Raw genomic sequence first — 14,385 nt, 5'->3', positions numbered from 1 at the left:
TCATTAGAGGTTCTCTTGTTTCTTTTACCTTTTTATGTTTTGATTTTTCTAACCATGCTTATCAATTTTTCTGATTTCTTTGCCCAGCACTATTTTTTATATAATGTACTTGTCTTTTTCCTGAATTCTTACTTATTTTGCAAGAGTATGTCCTCAAGGAATTATCTCAGATAGGCATTAGGGCTGATAAATTTTCTGAGCCCTTGCAATAAAAAAAAAAGTCTGTTTTACCCTTACACTTGAGTAAGTTAGATTGGATTTAAAATGATTTCCCACAGAACTTTTAAGATACTTCTCCATGGTTTGCTAGTTTCCTTTGTTGCTAGTGAGAATTTTGATGTCATTCTGATTCTTAGCCTTGATTCTTCTCCCTAGAAACTCTTAGGACTTTTCTTTAATCTTCAGGCTCTAATATTTTACTGCCCAGTGTCTAAGTATTAACGTTTCTTCCATCCTGCTCAGCTTGATGGATCCTTTCAATCTGAAGATTTATGCCTTTATCTCTGGGACATTTTCATTGGTAATTTTACTCTGAACACTTTCTAGTTTGTTTCTGGAATGCTTATTAGACAGATATCAAAACTTCTAAATTCATCCATCATGGCTCTTAACATTTTTACTTTCTGTTTCTTTGTCCTTTTGTACTTTAGAAAGTCCTCAGTAAAATCTTCCATTTTTCTAATTCACCTTGCAATTCATTCCAATTAACATTATCAACTGAAATAAACTCTAATAACATCATATGTGCCTGGAGCACTTTCTCTACATATGCTGTATTGTCCAGAAATGAACAAATACAGCAATTCTAGGATATGGGCATGCTTTTGTGTATTCAACAAATCTAAAGATAGAAACTTCCTGCAAAATTTTAAATTCTCTGGAATCTCTGTGGTGCCCCATGTAGATTAGTACCGAAAGACATGTCTCCTTTCTTCCTCATTTATTATACCCCTGATTTCCTCAGATGTTATTCTCTTTGTTGTATGTGTGTCTCCTCCAGAGTGCTGATCTGTTTGGTGATTTTTTTGGCGATTTGCTCATCTTTGTGTTACAGTCCATTCACCTGCTTGAGTGTTCAGTAGCTTACAGCCAGTGATTTCGAGGGAGGGACAGGACGAGCTGCTGAGGGGCAAGGGTGCTCGTGCTTGTCTTCTGGCGTGGATGCTTTCAACAGCCTGTGGCAGCCCTGCTTTACAGCCCAGTACGCATCCTTACTGCTTTAGCCTGGGGCTGTGCCTCTGTTGACTGCTGCTTAGCACAAGGTGGCAGGGCGAGGGGGGGCGGTGAGGACCTAATTGACCCAGCTGTTCCAGATGCAGCATACCAATCAGTGATATGACTGTCATCACACATGTCTGAGTGTGTTCCCCCTCGCCCCGCCAACTGTCTATGTCCATTGACTCTGGCTTGAAGCTTTTCTAAACCAGCCCTCCTTTTACAGATGTCTTTTCCTGCGTGTGGTTTGGGCTGTGGCTTCTTCCAGTTTACTCCCTTCCCATCTCCCCACACCTCCTCATAAATTTGATCTTGTAGCTAGCTCCCAGGAGACTGCTGATAGTCTTTTCTTATTTTCCCATGTATATGTAATTTGTATTTGTTGAATTTAAATGTCGTTTCCGCAGAAAAGTTTTCCCTACCTGCCCAATTTAAAGTAACTTCCCAACTACTTTCTATCATATCGCCTTGGGTTGTTGTCATTATAGCATTCATCTCTACCTAATATTTGTCTTTCGTCAGTCTTTCCAGACCTAAATGCAAACTTCATTAGGGGCCTTATGCGTTCTGTTTACTCCTGTATCCCAAGTGGTTACAGGACAGTGTCTGGTATATAGTAAACATTCAGTGTATGATAGTTGAATTAAGTGACTTTATCTTTAAAAAAAATTGTATATCACATCTTCTTGAATTACACGAATTTTAGATTTTACATCAGGAACCAGGCTTAGCAAATACTCTGTTAACCTCTCTGTTCAAGAAAGAAAACCTTTATTAATCAAATTAGTGTCTTTGACCAAAAAGCTATACATTAATCCATGGAAAATATAAAATATAAAGGTCTTAGCCTCCAGCACTTCAACCCACATGTCATTAAAGCAAAGTTTGGTGGAAGGGGAAACAAAGCTTTGATTCTCTAAGAAAAACATTACAAAATGACCAGAAAAAGTCATAATTATATTTGCTTATAGTTTCTTACAGTTTCTATGACTATATGAATGTAGTTTATTCTCAAGTAAATTGTTAAGTTGAAATGCTTCGTATCCTCATGCCACCTTATTATGAAGCTCTTTTAGAAAACTCAAATTTCCAAATTTTTTAAAAAAAATATTATTTTTGGCTGTGTTGGGTCTTAGTTGCAGCACACAGGATCTCCAGTTGTGGCATGCAGGCTCAGTAGTTGTGGTGCTCGGGCTTAGTTGCCCCGTGGCATGTGGGATCATAGTTCCCCGACCAGGGATCGAACCCACATCCCCTGCATTGGAAGGTGGATTCTTAACCACAGGACCACCAGGGAAGTCCCCAAATTCTTAAATTAGGTTAATGATTCACTCTACCAAATAAAATTTTACTTTTATTTCCTGTATCTCTTAGAGTAAATTTGGTAGCTCTAGTCAGCTGACCAGCCATTATGTGATAGTAATGAACAATTTTTCAATTTCAAATCATTGTTTTGAGGGTTAATTCCTTAATTAAATATTTGATTGGAAAAGCAGAAAAATCCACTTAGATACAGATTCATTGTTTATTTAATAACTCCATGAAAGAAAATTCCATGTCTCCACAAGTTTTGAGTAGACCTTTATTGCTAAGTATATTTTCAGTCCCCACATAATTAATGTTACAAATATAATAACATTTTTATTTTCTACATGGAGATCAGATTTATTCCCTCCTTTTTCCTTGAAAATGTTTTAATTTTATTTTTTAAAAAATAAAGAGGGAGTCACCTTATAGAAAACAATCAAAATTCATTTGTTCCATAAAACAAAGGATTCTTATATATGCACCATTTGGAAATCTGTAAGTTTCTTATACACCTACCATCAAGAGAATGATCTTAAATCTTATGGAGTTAACCTCTCACCTCTATAATTCTGATGGAAATTATTTTAATTTTATCCTACTTCTTTTATAATTTAGGCAAAGATGCAATTTACACGATTCCAGTGAAAAACATTCTTGCTGTGGAAAAACTGGAAGAGAGCTCTTTCAACAAGAAAAATGTAAGTTACATAATTTAAAGCTTTTTAAACTGCATCTATTACTTAGCTGGGAATTTAAAAAGGTTTATTTTAGTATTTGTTATTAATCATTAATATCTTATAATTGGTGGCTAGAAATCTGTCTTAAAATTGTCCATTATTGTTGATGCTTTATATAGTCTGCCTCCCCTGTTAAGTTAAAGTTAAAGGTACTTTTCTCAATATTTGTATATTCTCAAACTTCTCAGCTTGACATTCAAGGCTTTAAGAATATAGTCGCAACCAGTCTGTGCAACCTTATCTTCTGCTACCCTTCAGTACATACCAATACACTCAAGTCAACCAAGATGATTTCCTTGTTTCTATTTTTCCACTGCTTTGTCTTTACTCATACTTTTTTCCTCCATCTGAAATTCTGTCCCTTTATTCCTGATTATATGATAGTTCCTTCCTTTGGATTTGTGTGATTTCTAAAAATTATACTCTGTTGTACCGTTTAGTACCATGTGACTCAGTCCCAGGAACTAACTTGCTTGAAACATAATAGTTTATAAGATACCTGAGCAGCAGTTACCTAGCCAAGCAAACTAGATTTCTCTTATGTACCTTTTTGTGTTTTGTACTGTTTGGTTTTTAGACCCTGTCACTAACTTTTTGTCTTAATTGCCTATGAAGATGTTCCAAGTGATACACACAGAGAAACCACTCTATGTCCAGGCAAATAACTGTGTGGAAGCTAATGAATGGATAGATGTACTCTGCAGGGTGAGCCGATGCAATCAGAACAGGCTCAGCTCTTATCATCCCTCTGCATATCTAAACGGAAATTGGCTCTGCTGTCTGGAGACCAGTGAAAACGCTCTTGGCTGCAAGCCATGTACTGCGTAAGTTTCTTTTTGATTAAAGAAGCAGTGTTTTAAATGTGTTACATTCATACAATGGAACATTATTCAGCCATAAAATGGATTGAAATCTTGATACATGCACAGATGAACCTGGAAAAGATGCTGAATGAAAGAAGCCAGACACAAAGGCCATATGATAACATTTACATAAAGTATCCAGAATAGGTAAATTTATAGAGACAGAAAGTAGATTAGTGGTTGTGAGGGGCCAGTGGGAGGGAGGAATGGGGAGTACTAATGGATACAGGTTTCTTCTGGGGGCGATGAAAATGTTCTCAAATAAATCATGGTTGCACAGGTCAAAATATTAAGGGCAATGTTTAAATAGATGTGCAAGCTTGAGCAAGATACCGAGGAAGAAGGGCTTAGCCCTGTAGACTTAAAGAGTAATGAGATGAAGCATAGGTAATGAAAGTGATTTCACTTTAAAATTCCCTTCCTTTTGATTAGTCACATAATGACCAAACCTCTCTTGGCCCCATTTTATTTAATTATCAAATTAGATTAGATTCCTAAGGTTCCTTCTGCAAAATTCTGTGGTTCTATTTTCAGTCTCAAACCATCAAAAGTCTTTAGCATGTTAACAAAGTGATATTTTTCCAATGTCTTTGATTTCATTTTTACCATAGAGGTGTCCCTGCAGACATCCAAATAGATATTGATGAAGACAGAGAAACAGAAAGAATTTATTCCCTTTTTACCCTCAGTTTACTTAAGCTGCAGAAAATGGAAGGTAACTATACAATTAAAATACTTTTATATAACCATGATCCTTCATTACCAATGCCTGAAGTGTTGCTTTGGCATTTTCTTAAAGTCAAAGATACCTCACAGATTTACCAAAATGTTACTTATATGAAAGTTGACAAACTCCCAAAGGGAGCCTTTTTCATAATATTCATCAAGTAAAAATACTGTTTCTGAATAAATGTGATTATCATAATTAATAAAATATATGTATTTTGGTTATCTATGCATTTCCAGGGGAGATCTTCCCAGCTTGAGCCCCTTGAAAAGTTCTTTTTTTCTTTTTTAATAAATTATTGTATTTATTTTTATTTTTGGCTGCATTGTGTCTTTGTTGCTGTGCGCAGGCTTTCTCTAGTTGTGGCGAGCGGGGGCTACTCTTGGTTGTGGTGTGCAGGCTTCTCATTGCAGTGGCTTCTCTTGTTGCGGAGCACGGGCTCTAGGCGCACGGGCTTCAATAGTTGTGGCTCGCGGGCTCAGTAGTTGTGGCTCGCAGGCTCAGTAGTTGTGGCGCACGGGCTTAGTTGCTCTGCGGCATGTGGGATCTTCCCGGACCAGGGCTCGAACCCATGTCCCCTGCATTGGCAGGCAGATTCTTAACCACTGTGCCACCAAGGAAGCCCGAAAAGTTCTTATTTATACTATCAATACAAATTACATTTAATGAATTTAGTTGTCTGATCAGAGATTTTATTGCTTCTTGTAGAGGCTTGTGGAACTATAGCAGTCTATCAAGGACCACAGAAAGAGCCTGATGACTATTCTAAATTTGTAATCGAGGATTCTGTAACAACCTTTAAGACAATTCAACAAATAAAAAGCGTCGTAGAGAAGCTAGATGAACCTCATGAAAAGTATAGGAAGAAAAGATCAAGTAGTGCAAAATATGGGAGCAAGTAAGTATTTTTAAAAATACTTTCATTGCCTCTGCTACCCTGTACTCACACCTGAAGTGCAGGCCTCCTGCTTACCTTCGTCTTTCAAAACCGGCTCAGAACCTTTCTCTTGTGCAAGAATCTCCCTGGCCACTCATACAGTAATCTGTCTTTTTCAATTCTGGTATCATTTCATTATATTGGTGCAGTACTTTGTCATCACTTTTTAATGTTATATTTCAATGTAATCTTTGAACTGAATACTTAGTAGTTTTCTGTTTTTGTTTTGTTTTGCTGATCCTCTTCCTTCTTTATCTCTTACAGTACCTTTATACACACTAAGTACTAGAAAAAAAGAATCAGCTTCGTAGTGCTGGAAGTAGCTTGTAGTTGATGCTTTGGATCCATCTCAGATGCAGATGGACACTGGTGGAAACAGCAGCAAGAGTTAATATTTATTAAGGAGCTTACTCCTTACCACTGGGCACTGTACCTAGTACTTTACATTGCATCAGTTAGATAGTTTTTAGCAGCAAGTAACAGAAAATCCCAACTGAAGTGGCTTAAATAATAGGAAATTTTTTAACCTTACAAATTAAGTCCCGATTTCTACAGTTGGTTAGCTCAGCTCAACAGTGTCATCAAGGACAATCCAGCCGCTCAGCCATCTTCAACAAGATGATTTCTGTCTTCCTCAAACTTGTCCCCTCATGGTCACAGCTGGGCTGCAATAGTTCAGAGCCCCACATTTTTAATAATAGCAGCCAGGGGCAGACAAAGCTATTTCCTCCTCAAGAGGAAGGAAACCTTGTCCAAAGTTACCCCTAGCTTCCCCTGAAACACAGGGCTGCCCAGTACTAGCGCTAGAGTCAGGTTTCGATTTGCCCAGAGGTAGATAGGGAGAGATGGTTCTTGGACCAGCAACTAAGTGTTTGCCACAATGCACAGTCTCTCATTGATCCTCACATCAGCCCAACAGGGTTATATTCCCATTTCACAGCTAGAGAAACCGAGGCTCAGGGAAGCTAAGTGTCTTGCACAAGGTCATACAGCTGATTAAGGAGGGGCTTTGAATCTTGGCCCCGCCATTTTTACTTTTTTTTTTTTACCTGTGTGGATTGATAATTATATATGTTTTATAAACAATAAAAATCAGTTTGACAGGTATAAATATTTGTGTTCTCCCTAGATCGAAGGCTCAGTACATTAGGAAGATTAGTGTAAGCATCCTAATACTGTCTTTTCTACGTTAGTATACTTTGTTCTCTTCTAACAGTAGTAATCCAGTTTTCTTGGAGCCCTGGAAGGTTTCCATATGAGGTCCTAGTCAATGCTTGACCACCCTTCTTAAATAGTATTCTCCCCCTGTAGCCACACACACTCCTCCTGTACCCACACCCCCTTTCCCAGCTGTATTTTCCTCTGTTAAAAAATTCCAATCTTTCTTGTACTAAATATTTTATTTGTTCATCTTATTTCCTCTGTTTTTCTCTAGGGAAAATCCAATTATTGGGAAAACATTTTAGAGTTTGACCAATTGACTCAGAAGAACTGGAAAATATTTTTGTTGGAGTTTTTCAATTCATCATATATTTTGTTCATAGTATTTAAGAATGAACATTGGCTTTACTGTCACCTGCATTCACCTTGTATTTAATATTTAATAATTGAAATTAACTGTTTGGGAATCCTGGTATTGATGTGTTCCTAGAGAATTTAAAACCCAAGATTCCCTTCATATCTTACGTGTCGAAAGCCATGTTTCTGCAACTTCTTTTTAATAGAAAGAATCTTCCTAAAGAAGCTTTGTAACAAAAGGAGAACTCCTCCATAGCAAGAAACCATTTCTTCTTCTAACACTCTGTGTTCTGTGGACTTTTCACTACCATTAGTGCCTCCTCTATACTGCCAACATTGTGTTTTACTGGAGTATTTTAATCCGTGACTATTCAGAGCTTTCCATTTAGTTCATCTAGACCCTCCCTCTTCAAAAAAAAAAAAAAAAAGATCTCCTTTGGTCCATTGGTCATTACAGATTACATTTGGAACAGCGACAGAAATGTTAGAAAACTGCCAGAGTATCCTTGAAAGCTGGTAGATCTTTTGTCTATTTAGAGATGATGCAAACAGAACTCAGATAGGAGAAATCAGGGAACATGAACTGTTGTCTGCATCTTGTTTACATTTGGGATGAGTGACGGCAGATGAAATAAAATGAGACCACTAAATTTTTTTCATTGTTTAAACATCAGGTACTCATTTTCTTGATTTGAGAGTTCAGGTTAATGTGACTTCTAAGGACTTCAACTTTTGAAAAAGAAGAGAAAGTAAACAATGGGAAAAGGTGGTGGTAAACTCACTCGACTTCACTCATTACTCCATTATTATAAGGGCCACCACCATAGGACGCCCTCCTCCCAGCGTGAGGCTGAGATCTAACTCAAGAACAGTCACTCGGCGCACTTTACTCATCTGGGCCACCCCAGATTATACTTTAGATACTCCGTGGTATCTAATCTTTATGATCAGTTGAATGATCAGTGTTTAAGTCTAGAAATAGTGCTTTCCTGAAAATGTTTATATTTCACTGCTGTTTTCTTATTGCCTGCTAGCCAAATGGAATTTGGGCAAGCAACTGTTTGAATCCTACTTTTCCCTAATTTACTTTTATCCTAAAAATCATAACTGTAAATAAGCAATCGAAGCAAGTTGCCACCTTGAAGTTAAGAGGTATGCACTTTGCTTCATCAGTATTAAAAACCATGGTACTCTTATTTTGTCTTTTTAAATTCAAAACATTTTCTAAATGTGGTACTTTGAACCTTGGAGTATTTTACATGTTTCTGTTTAAAACTGTGACTACTTATTAATGTAAATCTAGCTAGTAGTGCTTTTTTTGTTTCCCTGAGCATAAGCTATATTTCAAGATACACTTTGCCAATTATGTTATTGGTAATTGTTTTTAAATTATAATGTTACTAGGTAATTATTTTTAAAGACCATTCACACACAGTCATCAAAGTTGTTCTATAAATGATTGTAATGGAGCAATGTCTCTAATGTACAAGTCTCTAAAGGACTTGCAAAACTCAGTTGGTTTTATTTAAGAATCAGTCCTAGTCTGCATTATGGTAGGTCATTGCTGGCCCATTTTAAAGACAGGTTTGAAAAGTCTTTTAAATTTTATGAGCTTGTAGATTCCATAAACTACATTGATTCATCATTGTGAAAGAATTTTACCATTTAATAAATTTCTCACTTTTGAATTTCATTCAGATTGAAATTTCATTTTAAGGGTCTCTGAATGTCTGCCTGGAAAGGCCACGTGAGCATTGCCAGGTACCACTCATTACTCTCTAGTGGCTTCTTTAGTTATATTCTTCTAATATTTCTAATGTCAGGCCCTCCGTTATGATGGTTTTTAGAGATCACAGCATTCTCAAAGGGACCAAGGCTGTGTGAATACGTAACTCAGAATTTGAGGAGTTCAGTTACTAGTTATTTTCTTCACATGACACTTTTTAAACAGCCAGTTTGACTGGAATTAACCACCTTGGCATAGCCTAAAAACAAGTAATATGACATGAAATTTTCTTTGAAAGTCTTCTGAAATAAGAGACCATGTCAGTGGGACCCCAAAATAACCAAGGTACTTACTTGCTTCCAAGGGCCTCCTCATTCCTCTGCTGTTACTTATGAGTACTTTGATTTTTACTACCTGATCTGCTTTCTCTGCCTTTTCTAAACTTGAAAAAAATACATGGCAGCTCACTTTACCCTAAAACCCTGAAAACCCCAAGAAGGAAAGAAAAGGATGATATGGAGAAACTCTTGCCATAAATGCCAATTCTGGTTCTTAGTTTATCCATTTCTATCATTTAAAATTATGCTGGTATGTTGCTTGTTATGTTGTTGTTATCGTTTGTTCTTTATTTAGCTTTGTTTTTTTAATATTCATTTAATATGATAATGGGCAATAGCAACATTTTTTTACTCCCAGGAATATAATTTATCAAATTGAACTATTTTCTTTGCCAAAGAAAAATATGTTTATCACGGGTAGTGGTTAAGTGTCAAAACAAGGCTTTCCTTATCGTACAAAAAAAGATGACGAATGATGTGGCTTTTGTTTTTGTTTCTGAAGCCTAATTTCATTCATTTATCAGAAAGGCTCATTCATGCCAGGTTTTAGAAGACAGATTTTTTTTGTTTTTTTTGTTTTTTTAAGTAAAAGCACCTTTAATTTGTTCTAATGGTACATCCTGTAAAGACAAAATGCTACAAAGCCTTTTAGGTGTCCTTACAGTATGTGAAAAATACAGGACTCATTCTAGAGTTAAATTGCCAGTCTTGATATTATCTGCTTCCGTTTTTATTAACTTTTGGAAATTAATGTTGCTAGTAAATATTGGTTTTTTACAGTGTCCAGTTTGAAAATATAAGTTATCAAAACTTAATGTAGTGAATTTGTGTAACCATGTTGTATTGTTGAGAATGTATTTTTATTTAAATTTTATTTTCTTATCAAAAGTATTATAAAACTTAAGAACTTTTGTAGCTGTCGCTTGAAAATAACTCAAATAAATTACAAGAAGCCTGTCCACTCTTTGTGTGACCTTACTTTCTCACTGATGTAAGAATTTCTTCTCATTTAAAATTATTGTACCTCACCTATTAGGAAGGGAATAGCAGAAGTGAGGAGTCCTCAGTAACAAAGAACAAACCATCTGGAAAGGGTGCAGTAGTCTTCTGCATTTATCTAGACTGATTTTTGATGGACTGAGGTCCTTATTTATTCATTCAGCAGAATTGTTTTGAAGACCTACGGTGTGCAGGTGCTGTGAAGGGTCCCATCATTGCCGAGAGCCATGCACATCTGTTCTGTGGGAATATCTTCCCCTCTTTTCTGAGTAAATAGTCTAGAGCTGACTTGCACCCCCAACGAGAGAAGCCAGAATCTTCCCCATTAGTGCCTCAGCAGCCTCTTAGTATCCTCAAATACACCTCCATAAAACCTAGTCCCTGCAACTCCAGAGGAACTGAAGGTTAACAAAGAGGAAGGAATAGGGTTCTGAATCTCTAAGCATCTTGTTTTTACTGAAATACCAGAATCCCACTCATACTAGCCCATGTATTAGAATAGCCCTTAGAAAAATCAGTAAGGACATAGTTGAACTCAACAACATCAATCAACTGGATACAATGCACATCTATAGACTAGTTCCTTCAAAAGAAAAAAAAGAATAGACCTTAGAATAGAAACATCAAAGGGTTCTGTGTGGTTCTATTCTATGACATAAACCAGTTCTTTAAAGAGAGAGCAGGCAATACTTCTGTTGGATTTCTCTTTAAGTTTCATGACTCCAAAACAAGAGACACCTGAGGCCAAGCAGAGTCCCTCTATGTTCCATTCGCTGGTGTAAGTTTCTCGACTGCCCCAAGTCTCAATGACCAGTGTGGCCCTTCAGAGAATACCTGTGTTGGATGGACATGACGTACTTCAAAAATAACTGATCCATGTCCAGAGACCTTGGGTCATCATTTCTCGTATGTATCCTCATCTGAGGTTTAGTCTTTTGTGGCCGAAAGTCTCATTCATTGGCTTGTCATTTTGCCATGCGACTTCTCAGTTTGGTGAACCATTTGCCATCATATTTTAAGCTTATACCTAGATTTTATATTAACAGCAGAGAAGGTAACCTGTTGAAAGTCCTATTAAGATTCATTCAGTTTTCTGCCTTGTATGTTAAATCCTCTTAATTTCATACTATCAAAGCCTTTGCTTTCCTTGCATTTATCTCCTTTTTGACATGGTCTTAGATACATGAAGTTTTTGCTCATCAAGGAAAATTCTGTCTGGAGTGAACAATATTGTTTTCCAAATTTAACATATTTCTCAACCCCACCCAGAACTGAGAAGGCCACACTGCACTGTTACAGAAGCACCCATTATTTTAGTCAGACTCAATGCAGTGTGGGGTAAGTGACCCCTCAAGAGGCCTATCAGAGTCTCCCTGAGGAGATGGAGGGCTCAGGTGTAGTTTGAAAAGGCATGAGTCAGTATAATTTTTATACTTGAAAATGCAAAAAACACCTCTTTTTGTAATTCATAGAACAGAAAAGTCAACAAAATATTGCCTGGTACAAATAGCATAGGTGAGACCATGCTTCTCACCTGAAGGCCCTTTGCAATATGGAGGCTGAGATGTTTGTGTTAATGTGGGACATTTGTTTTTAAAGTTTGGGAAACACTGGAATATGGGCTAAATTCCAAATCCTGATCCCAAGTCTCTTAAACTGTACATCAGAAGTAGTTCTCAGGAGTAAAACTACAACCAAAATCACTGCCTCCTTGGAGTTTGCATTCTGGGGCGAGAGGGAAGATTAAACAAACAGATAAAATGTCAGATGGTGATAAGTATTATGGAGCAAAGTAAAGCGGGGAAGGGAGACCGGGAGGGCTGGGATACGATTTAAAATTAGGTGGTCAGGCAAGCCCTCACAAGGTAGGTGACATCTGAACAAAGATCTGAAGAAGGCGAGTAAAGGGAGTCTTAAGGATGTGAAGGGAAAGGTTCTCCCAGGCAGAAGAAAGAAAACGTGTGGTGTGCTCAAAACAGCAAAGGAGATTAGTGTGGCCACAGCGAGGTGATTGAGAGGAACTGGGATGCCTGGGATGAGAGACCATTTTGAGCAGTGGAGTAACATGGTGGACTTGGCTTCCTTGGATTGCTCTGGCTGCTGTGTTGAGAAAAGTCTCGCAGGCATAGGCGGCAGCAGGGGATTGGGTAGACTAGCATCCTATTCGTGTGAGAGGACCACGAACAGCCAAGGGGATCCTGACAAAGGAGACCAGCAGCTGGAGTAAACGAAAGAGGCACACGGGCCAGAGTAATAGAATAGCGAGCCCAGGGATAAACCCACAAATACGTGGTCAGTTAATTTATGACAAAGCTGCCATCCAAAGGACATGCAGTAGCCAAAGGACATGTTCCCCAATAAATTGCTTGGAAAATGGAACATCACAAGCAGAAGGACACTGGACATCGTCTGCTTCGCACACAAAGCTAACTGAAATACACAGTTCTTCACATCAGGCCCTTCCTTTGCTGGGTCCTCTGATGACAGACCCCCAGCAGTCAGCCATGCACAAAAGATTCTCCTCAATTGTTCATCACTTTTCTTCCCATGGCAGCACCTTGCAGCAGGTCCTAAAGAAACAGAGATCCACTCAACGTGGATGCAGACCTGCATTGTCCTGAAACCAAATCCCTGGTACGTCCTAAGGAGACCTAGCTCCTGTCAGCTGTGCACAGAGCCAGGTCTGTGGGCAGATCAGGCAGGCCCTGCACTGGTAAGAGAGACGTGCTTGTCGCCCTCTGCTGGCAAACTAGGAAATGCAGGCCGCACCCACTCAGTTTAGTGGAGGCTGAGTTCACTGCTGGCAGTCCTGCCGAATCCACTAATGTTTGGGAATAAAGATAGATGGAGGCAATGTCCCATGAATTCTCAAAAAGAGTTATAAAACAGTTAGAAACCATATGCAATGAAATGAATGTAGATACAAACTTTACACCTTACACCCAAAATCACTCAAAATTGTCCAGACACATTTAGAAATAAAACTATAAAAATTAAAGACTAAAACATATAAGAAAACTGACATGGCCATGGATTTGGTCACGTAGATCATGAGCTTCGAATTTTATCACAACACGTAAAGCCCACACACAAAAGGGTAAGAATACTCATAATATGTGTTCTATAAAATTAAAAATTTCTACTCAGCAAAATGCCTTATTCAGAAAACCAAAAGACAAGCAACAAACTGGGAGAAAAATATTTGCAAAATACATATCTGATAAAGAATTTGTACCCACATTATACAAAAATCGATAAACAGCTGCATTAAAAATGGGTAACGATCTGAACAAACACCTGGCCAAAGAAGATTACAAAGTGGACAAAAATATGATCCACGTCGTATACCATCAGGGAATTACACATGAAAACAATAAGACAGCACTACACACATATTAGAACTGCTAACCTCCTCCCAAAAGGACAACACCGATCACTGGAGGATGGGGCCAAACAGCAACTCTCCTTCATTGCTGATGGCGCACAAATATGGCCGCTTGAGATACAGTTTGGCAGTATTTTCCAAAGCCAAGCAAGTCTCACCCTTTGAGATCCATCTTTATGCCTCCAGTATTCACAGAACTGCTTTGAAAAACTATATCCAAATGAAAAAAGGACAATGTTATGCACAGAAGCTCTACTCATAACGTCTAAACCTTCCAGGAATCAGGGTTTCTTCAGAAGATGAATGCATAAGGAAATTGGGGTACATACATGCGAAGGGGAGAATCGGACGCCCCAAACTATGGAATTTCAATAGGCCCCAAACAGCTAAAACAATTTTGACAAAGAAAATCAAAGTTGGAGGCTCACACTTCCCAATTTCAAATGCTAGTACACAGCAACAGGAAATAAAATACTGTGATACTGGCATGAGCTATACATAGAGATGAATGGAATTGAATGGAGATCCCAGAAATAAAGCCATCTGTATAGGATGAACTGATTTTAGATGAGAGTAAACAGCATGAAATTGGGGGGAAATGATGTTTTTAACAATGGTGCTAGGCAATTGGC

General features: G+C 37.9%; 1 protein-coding gene across 3 annotated transcripts in view; it reads left to right on the top strand.

Moving 5' to 3' along the window:
* RASA2 (RAS p21 protein activator 2) overlaps positions 1 to 10,410 on the top strand; it is a 117,244-nt gene extending 106,834 nt beyond the window's left edge. For 2 of the 3 annotated variants that reach the window (XM_082840244.1, XM_082840243.1), the window contains exons 20-24: positions 3,139 to 3,221; positions 3,876 to 4,084; positions 4,735 to 4,838; positions 5,559 to 5,748; positions 7,223 to 10,410. In XM_082840244.1, coding sequence (XP_082696370.1) covers positions 3,139 to 3,221; positions 3,876 to 4,084; positions 4,735 to 4,838; positions 5,559 to 5,748; positions 7,223 to 7,253 — 617 coding nt within the window. In that variant the 3' untranslated portion in view covers positions 7,254 to 10,410. Of the gene's footprint in view, positions 1 to 3,138; positions 3,222 to 3,875; positions 4,085 to 4,734; positions 4,839 to 5,558; positions 5,774 to 7,222 lie in introns of those variants that run through there. The other variant, XM_082840245.1, reaches the window with a different exon arrangement.
* Positions 10,411 to 14,385: the final 3,975 nt, after the last annotated feature.

Source organism: Leucopleurus acutus (assembly GCF_964270905.1).
Source record: "Leucopleurus acutus genome assembly, chromosome: 5".
In the NCBI taxonomy this organism is placed as follows: domain Eukaryota; kingdom Metazoa; phylum Chordata; class Mammalia; order Artiodactyla; family Delphinidae; genus Leucopleurus; species Leucopleurus acutus.
This window is presented reverse-complemented; position numbering and strand designations above follow the sequence as displayed.